This window comes from Beta vulgaris, chromosome 7 (genome assembly GCF_026745355.1).
Source record: "Beta vulgaris subsp. vulgaris cultivar EL10 chromosome 7, EL10.2, whole genome shotgun sequence".
Lineage (NCBI taxonomy): Eukaryota > Viridiplantae > Streptophyta > Magnoliopsida > Caryophyllales > Amaranthaceae > Beta > Beta vulgaris.
In genome coordinates this window covers 32443333-32452174 of record NC_079208.1, presented here as the reverse complement: position 1 = coordinate 32452174, position 8842 = coordinate 32443333, and the positions used below count along the sequence as shown (strand labels likewise).

At 38.0% G+C, this 8842-nt stretch overlaps 1 protein-coding gene across 1 annotated transcript; it reads right to left on the bottom strand.

Moving 5' to 3' along the window:
- Positions 1-4711: 4711 nt before the first annotated feature.
- LOC130592219 (uncharacterized) lies at positions 4712-5697 on the bottom strand. Its single transcript, XM_057396417.1, has 2 exons — positions 5162-5697; positions 4712-5087 (listed from the first exon to the last, which is right to left on the bottom strand). The coding sequence occupies exons 1-2, from the start codon at positions 5637-5639 to the stop codon at positions 5083-5085; spliced, it is 483 nt and encodes a 160-aa protein (XP_057252400.1). The 5' UTR covers positions 5640-5697; the 3' UTR covers positions 4712-5082.
- Between the last annotated feature and the right edge of the window lie 3145 nt (positions 5698-8842).

The window sequence follows — 8842 nt, the reverse complement described above, 5'->3', positions numbered from 1 at the left end:
TGATTTGTATAGATGCATCTTGCTATAGTACCACAAAAAGGTATACATATATATTTGTATTTTTATTTATTTGGAAAGATGAAGGGTGTAGATATGTTGGGGTGACAAGCTCCGTCTAGGATTAGGAAGGCTCTCTCCGAAGCTGTGGGTAACTTCTTTAACTGGGAGCTATAATTACATTGGCTGTTCTATATCTTGAAATCAAGTACACTTAATTTTTTTTTTGAAATAAATTTTTTAAGTCATAGTGGTGCATCTAGTATAAATCTTGAACTATATTTAGTTATCATATATTAGTATTACTCTTATGATGTTCTTGTAATATCTAAATTTTTCTTACTTTTATATGATTATTGTTGGAAGTAGAGGAAAAAGTTTATGTTATTCCCTACGTATGAGATAAGCAAGGAGGTCATGCTACATTGGCATGCAAATAGTAGTATTATGTGTATTATATTTCTTTTAATGAGTAATTTTATTAACAGATGATTAACCATATAAGGGACATGTATTACACTGAAGAACTTCTTTTGGAAGGAAAAACGATCCTCGATTTTATAGATGACATTGTTGAGCCCAGTGTTATTAATGCATTTGACTGGGAGCCCTGGGTTAGTGAGGAACTTTACCAAATTCTGTTAGCCTTAATTCACCTTCCTCAGACACCCAAATACCAAATCCTCCATGATAAGTACATTAATGTAGTCTTACCATATGGGGAGTGGAACGGAGATAATCATGAGTTCTAGGAGTTTGGTTAGCTACTATTCTTCATTTTGGCACCAAGTTAATGTATATAGAAATAGATGGAGCCCAAAGGGGTGGGGATTGTTAGATGTGATCAATGAGAGAACCGGATATCCCACTCCAAGGCACGGAAACTACGCTTTCCTATTAGTTTAATTTCGCCCCTCTAGGATCACCGGGTTATCACGAAATAACTAATGAGATACAATGGAGAGAAACAATCCACTTAGATGATCTTCTAAGTGAATCAAACAAGAACTTGTGTTTTTGTGTTTGTGAAGAACACTCAAGAGAAGATTGCAAGTTTTCTCTTAAGCTAAGCAAGAAGGTTTTGAGAGTATAGAAAATCTGATTTTTTCTTCTAACCCTTCACTCATAGGAATCCCAAGGTTTATATAGGAAGAATAAACCTTTCATTGACTAGAGTATCTAAACCATAACCCCCATTTTAATCACCCATCAAAGGCCTTTAATCAGCTGATTTAAGGACCTTAAAGGTCATTAAAATGAGGCCATAACATCACAACGGACATAAAACCGTCAAGGCATCTTTTCGCATTCCAAGGCTGAAGACACGTCGCGACTCGCGAAGAAGCTCGCGAGTCGCGAGGCGCTGGTCGCGACCCGCGACGCCTGTCGCGACTCGCGGCCAGTCTTCTGTCTCCCTTGGTTTATCAATGCGTTTTGCCACTTGATGCACTCTAGCCTTTTGCATACTAGACCTCCTCCTCTTCTAGTACATACCCTTATGAGTTTCAAACCCATTACCCTATAAATGTTCCAACAATCCTCCTCCCATTTATAGGGTAATGTTGAAAAGTTTTTCAACTTGCTATAAATCGCAAACACACATGTTCATGCATCATGGAAATATCTAACGATTGAATTTCCATTTAGTAAAAGTAATCTTTACAATAATTTAGATCATAATGATAGACAAAGCTTTGAATCATATAACCATTACAAATTATTGAAGTTACTAATACACACAAACATAAACTAGGTTCTTAAAACCTCCGACACCTATGAAGCCTTGGTGTCCATATCCATTCATAAGCATTCCAAGTCAAGCCTTAGACTTGATGAAGCGGCCAAACTTCTAGCTTACATAGGTAAATCTTTCCGGACATGCTCCTACAATTGAGCACCTTATCAAAGATTTATTAAGAATAAAATTCAACCTCTTTATCATTGTAGCAACAAGCACTAACCTCGGGATGTATTAAACAAGTGCTCCCAACCTCTTAGAGAAGTACTATCCTCCTTGAATTTGAGATCTAACGTTGTATTAGACATCAAATAGAGTTTTCCTTCACCATAGGTTGATCAATAGGCTTAAGACCCATCCCTTTGTTCATTTTGTTCACTAGTTCCCTTGACAACGGTTTTGTAAACGTATCCGCCAAGTTCAAACTAGACCGAACAAAATTAATAGTTATACAACTATTCCTTATCATTTCCCGCACATAGCTATGTCTAACTCCAATGTGCCTTGACTTGCCATTGTAGACTTCACTATATGCTTTAGCTATGGTTGATGCACTATCACAATGGATAGCAAGAGGTGACATTGGTTTCACCCATAAGTCCACCTCACTCAACACATTCCTTAGCCATTCCGCTTCTTGGCAACAAGAAGCCAAAGCAATGAATTCCGATGCCATAGTGGAATCCGTTATACATGTTTGCTTCTTGGAAGCCCATGAAATGGCACCTCCTCCAAGAAGAAACACCCAACCACTAGTGGATGAATAATCTTCCTTATTCGAAATCCAACTAGCATCCGAGTAACCTTCTAAGATAGAAGGTTCTCTATTGTATGTTATGACATAATCCAAGGTCTTATTCAAGTACCTTAACACTCTTCTCAATGCTTGCCAATGCAACATACTAGGATTACTAGTATACCTACTGAGCTTGCCAATAGCAAAGGCTATATCCGGCCGAGTGCTAGTCATAGCATACATCAAGCTTCCAATTAAGCTTGCATACTCCAATTGTGAAATTGGAGTACCACTACTCGGAACCAAGTGAATACTAGGATCCATAGGAGTAGCAAAATGAGTCGAATTTGACTCATTATACCTCTTGACCACTTTCTCAATATAATGAGATTGTGATAAAGAAAACGACCCTTTCCCTCTTATTATTCTAATACCTAGAATAACATCCGCTTCACCCAAATCTTTCATGGAGAAGCTAGAGGAAAGGAAGACTTTGGTCTTTTCCACTTGTTCCAAATCAGTCCCAAAAATAAGCATATCATCAACATATAAGCAAATTATAACTCCTTTACCGTTATTATCAAATTTGCTATATACACACTTATCGGACTGATTTATTTTGAACCCACTAGACAACACAACTTCATCAAATTTTTGATGCCATTGCTTAGGTGCTTGTTTAAGACCATACAAAGATCTAACTAATTTCAAACTTTAGTTTCTTCTGACCTTTAACCACAAACCCTTCAGGTTGATTCATGTACACTTCCTCCTCCAATTCACCATTAAGAAAAGCAGTTTTTACATCCATTTGGTGAATTACTAGACCATGAATCGCAGCTAATGCTATCAATAGTCTAATAGTAGCTATTCTAGCTACTGGAGCATAAGTATCAAAGTAATCGATACCATATCTTTGCCTAAAACCTTGGACCACTAACCGGGCCTTATGTTTTAGTATGGTTCCATCGATTTTCTTTTTCCTTACAAAAATCCATTTACAACCTAGGGGTTTGCAACCGGGAGGTAAATTAGCTAAAATCCAAGTGTGATTACCCATTATAGAATCCATTTCATCATTCACTGCCTCTTTCCAGAAAGCAGAATCATGAGACTTCATAGCCTCATCAAAGGACCTAGGATCCTCCTCCATATTGTAACAATATGAAATTTGAGTCGAAATTGACTCCCTTGACCCTTCAACTAAATATAGTTGAAAATCCGGTCCAAAAGATTTCTCTTTTCTAATTCGTTTACTTTTCCTAATTTCCGGTGTTGTAGTATCATGATCATTTGAATGTCATCTACAACATTGGAACTAGTACTAGGTATCATGTCCTTTGGTCTTGGAATCGATGAGAATCTAGTCTCATCAAATATTGCATCCCTTGACTCTATTACGGAGTGAATAGAGACAAAGTCATTGGGCTCAATGACATAAAACCTATAGGCTTTGCTATGTACCGCATAGCCTATAAAAATGCAATCAATTCCTTTTTCACCTAAAGTTTTCCTTTTAGGTTCCGTCAATTTGACAATTGCCCTACAACCCCATACCTTAAGGTAATTGAGATTAGGCTTTTTATTACACCAAAGTTCATAAGGGGTAGTCTTATTCCTTTTATTAGGAACTCGATTTAAAATGTAACATGCAGTTAAAATTGCATCACCCCAAAAACCGTCATTAAGACCCGAATTAGAAAGCATTAGTGTAACCATTTCTTTTAGGACCCTATTTTTCCTTTCCGCTATACCATTACTTTGAGGTGAGTATGGGGCGGTTGTTTCATGAATTACACCAATGGAACTAAAATAACTTGGATTATAATATTCACCACCCCTATCCGTTCGAAGTCTTTTAATCTTTTGATTAAGTTGGAGTTCCACTTCGATTTTAAAGGTCTTAAACTTTTCTAGTGCTTCATCTTTAGTAAATAAAAATATATGTAACAAAACCTTGAAAAATCATCAATAAAAGTTACAAATATTTTTTATTTCCTAAAGAAGGTGAACTATGAAAGTCACACAAGTCACTATGCACCAATTCAAGCAATACCGTTTGTCTAGTCACACTAGGATAAGGATTTTTTGTAATTTTATTTAGCACGCAAGTGTGACACTTCTCTAACTTTAAATCGAAAGGAGGTATCAACCCCATTTTAGACATGTCATATAATCTACGATAATTCACATGACATAAACGATTGTGCCATAGAGAAGAAACATCAAGCATGTAAATAGAACTAGTACCAATTTTATTATCAATACTAAATTTAAACATTCCATTACAAAAGAAACCTTGTCCAACAAAAATACCACCCTTGGAAAGTACAAATTTATCCGACTCAAAAACAACTTTAAAACCATACTTATTCAAGAGACCTCCGACACAAGATTCTTCCTAACTTCCGGTACATACACAACATCCCGGAGAGTTAAAGTCTTTCCCGAGGTTAACAACAATTCTACTTGGCCTATGCCTCTAGCCTTTACCGTAGAATCATTCCCCATATACAAGATTGGACCATCATCCAAATCTTTCAAAGACTTGAAGAAATCCTTGTTATTGCACACATGTCTAGAGGCTCCCGAATCTATCCACCAAGAATCATCAACCTGCACACACATAATTTCAGAAATCATAGCAACAAAATGCATTTCTTCAATTACATTAACATGTGCATTGTTACCTTGGTTTTGAACAACACTAGGTTGTGTGTTCTTTGTCTTCTTCTTGTTGTTAGAAGGACAATCCCTCTTAAGATGAGGACCATTGCATATCCAACAAGAGAGGGTCTTCCTCTTCTTGTTTGCAACATTGGTTTTGTTATTGTTGTTGTTGTTGTTGTTGGATTTCTTGGTCTTACTAGACCCACCAACCTCTACCAAATTAACGGTAGATTTAGGAATACTAGGAGTAGTATCCTTAACCCCATCTTGAGCCCGGATCCCCTCTTCAATACGAAGATGAGTTCCTAATTGCTCCATGGACATGTCTTCCTTTTTATGTTTTAAAAGATGTTTTGTATCTTTCCAAGAATTTGGTAATTTGTCAATGATTGAGGCAACCGCAATTGCCTCATCCATCACCATACCATGTGATCTTATTTGGTTCAAAATATGATGAACCTCATGGAATTGCTCCATAATAGGCCGATCATTAGTCATTTTAAAAGAATTAAAATTACTAACAAGGAATTTCTTACTTGAAGCATCTTCCGAAATGTACTTGGCCTCAAGAGCATCCCAAAGTTCCTTTGCACTCTCCACATTTTGGTAGAGATCAAACAAGGGTCGGTGAGAGAGTTGAGAATATGACCACGACAAATGTAGTCATCATTCTCCCACTTGATCCTCTTCCTAGTAGTCTCAAGAGGCTCTTCCTCTCCATCTTCCGGGAGTGGTGGCATAGGAGTTGATAACACATACACCACATTCAAGGCGGTCAACAAGAATGCATCTTCTTTTGCCACCTCCGATAGCCCACCCCCTCAAACTTATCCAATTTTTGGAAGTTCATAGTCATGTCCTTGAGTGATTGAGCCATATCCGAAAAGAAAGGAAAATTAAACTAATAGATTGTTAGATGTGATCAATGAGAGAACCGGATATCCACTCCAAGGCACGGAAACTACGCTTTCCTATTAGTTTAATTTCGCCCCTCTAGGATCACCGGGTTAACACGAAATAACTAATGAGATACAATGGAGAGAAACAATCCACTTAGATGATCTTCTAAGTGAATCAACAAGAACTTGTGTTTTTGTGTTTGTGAAGAACACTCAAGAGAAGATTGCAAGTTTTCTCTTAAGCTAAGCAAGAAGTATTTGAGAGTATAGAAATCTGATTTTTTCTTCTAACCCTTCACTCATAGGAATCCCAAGGTTTATATAGGAAGAATAAACCTTTCATTGACTAGAGTATCTAATCCATAACCCCCATTTTAATCACCCATCAAAGGCCTTTAATCAGCTGATTTAAGGACCTTAAAGGTCATTAAAATGAGGCCATAACATCACAACGGACATAAAACCGTCAAGGCATCTTTTCGCATTCCAAGGCAGAAGACACGTCGCGACTCGCGAAGAAGCTCGCGAGTCGCGAGGCGCTGGTCGTGACCCGCGACGCCTGTCGCGACTCGCGACGGGCCACTGGTCGCGACTCGCGACGGTTGTCGCGACTCGCGGCCAGTCTTCTGTCTCCCTTGGTTTATCAATGCGTTTTGCCACTTGATGCAGAGTGGCCCGTCGCGAGTCGCGACAGGCGTCGCGGGTCGCGACCAGCGCCTCGCGACTCGCGAGCTTCTTCGCGAGTCGCGACGTGTCTTCTGCCTTGGAATGCGAAAAGATGCCTTGACGGTTTTATGTCCGTTGTGATGTTATGGCCTCATTTTAATGACCTTTAAGGTCCTTAAATCAGCTGATTAAAGGCCTTTGATGGGTGATTAAAATGGGGTTATGGTTTAGATACTCTAGTCAATGAAAGGTTTATTCTTCCTATATAAACCTTGGGATTCCTATGAGTGAAGGGTTAGAAGAAAAAATCAGATTTTCTATACTCTCAAAACCTTCTTGCTTAGCTTAAGAGAAAACTTGCAATCTTCTCTTGAGTGTTCTTCACAAACACAAAAACACAAGTTCTTGTTTGATTCACTTAGAAGATCATCTAAGTGGATTGTTTCTCTCCATTGTATCTCATTAGTTATTTCGTGATAACCCGGTGATCCTAGAGGGGCGAAATTAAACTAATAGGAAAGCGTAGTTTCCGTGCCTTGGAGTGGGATATCCGGTTCTCTCATTGATCACATCTAACAGGGATAGGGGTGCTTATCGAGATAGCCGAGCCCGAATAGTACTGGGCTCGGCTCGAGCTCGTTTAGCTTTTCATGGGCTCGGCTCGGCTCGTGAGCTCGCCGAGCTTGGGGGAGCTGAGCTCGGCTCGAGCTCGTGATTAGAATTTGCGGCTCGAGATCGGCTCGTGAGCTCGTTTAGGCTTGGCTCGTAAGCTCGTTTAGGCTTGGCTCGTGAGCTCGTTTAAGCTTGACTAGTAAGCTCATTTATGCTCAAAGCCCAACCGTGTAGGCACACAATACTAAAGCAATACTTAGGCGGTAAGCCTAATCGTATAGGTCAAGTACAAAGTAGGTGAGCTTGTTCACTCACCCATCATATGCTTTTATAACTTGGTTTCCATTTTAGCATTGCTAAGATTTCAATGTGGGACTCCATGGTTTGTTAAAGAAAAACAAACTCATTATACCCATGTTTTATAACTTGGTTTCCCTCTTAGTATTGCTAAGATTTGAATGTGGGACTCTATGTTTTGTTTAAGATAAACAAACTCATTCTACATATGCTTTTATAACTTGGAATCCCTCTTAGCATTGCTAAAATTCCAATGTGGGACTCATGTTTTGTTAAAGAACAAAAAAAACTCATTATACTCATGCTTTTATAACATGGTTTCCCTAGCTAAGATTTCAATGTAAGAGTTCATGTTTTGTTTAAGATAAACAAACTCATCCTAAATATGCTTTTATAACTTGAAATCCCTCCTAGCATTGGTAAAATTTCAATGTGGGACTTCATGTTTTATGAAAAAAATCATATTTGTACTATTAACACTCTTAAGTGCATTTAGATAAATAATTATCAAATATTTTAAGCATTAAATAATTAAATATTTAAAAATATACTTCATTCCCTTTGTTAAGAAAATAAAGTATAGTTTTTGTTTTTCAATCAAAGAGATACAAAATTAAACTTTAAGTTGAAGTAAGGAGTAGTAGCTATTTATAAAGAAAACAAGGTTGATCTTTGTTTTCTTAATCAATGTGGGACTTTAGTGCCTAGTGGAGTAGAGGTGAAGGTCGATCACAAATTAAAATATATAATTTGTAATCTAAATTAAAATATAGATTTGTATTAAATTTTTTTGATGTAAAATTTTTTTTAATATAATTATTTTTAGTATAAAATAATAATCGAGCTGTTCACGAGCTTTACGAGCCGAACTTTGCCTAGCTTAGCTCGACTCGTTTAAGTCTCGAGCCGAGCTTCAACGAGCCGAGCTTTGACCGAGCCGAGCCCAAGCTGCTCGCGAGCTTGTCATGCTCATTATCACCCCTAGGTGGGGATGCCATTGATATTGACCTACCTAGCCCAGTATCCATAATTTCTTCAATTGATAGCATGGGATATGAATGTTCATCTGAGCCTGATAGCCCAGAATATACCCCTCGAGAATACCAAGGCCAATATGATTATATGGCTATTGGCGAGTTGGAGAATGTTATTGAGGCGGACTACCCAGAGTTTGAAGTCTCCAGTAACCAAAGAAATATATAGTTTTGTTTCGGGCATTAAACGGCC

What these genes read in the sequence shown, in the direction of transcription:
- LOC130592219 (XM_057396417.1), bottom strand. Translation starts at nt 5,639, where the DNA reads ATGACTAATGATCGGCCTATTATGGAGCAATTCCATGAGGTTCATCAT.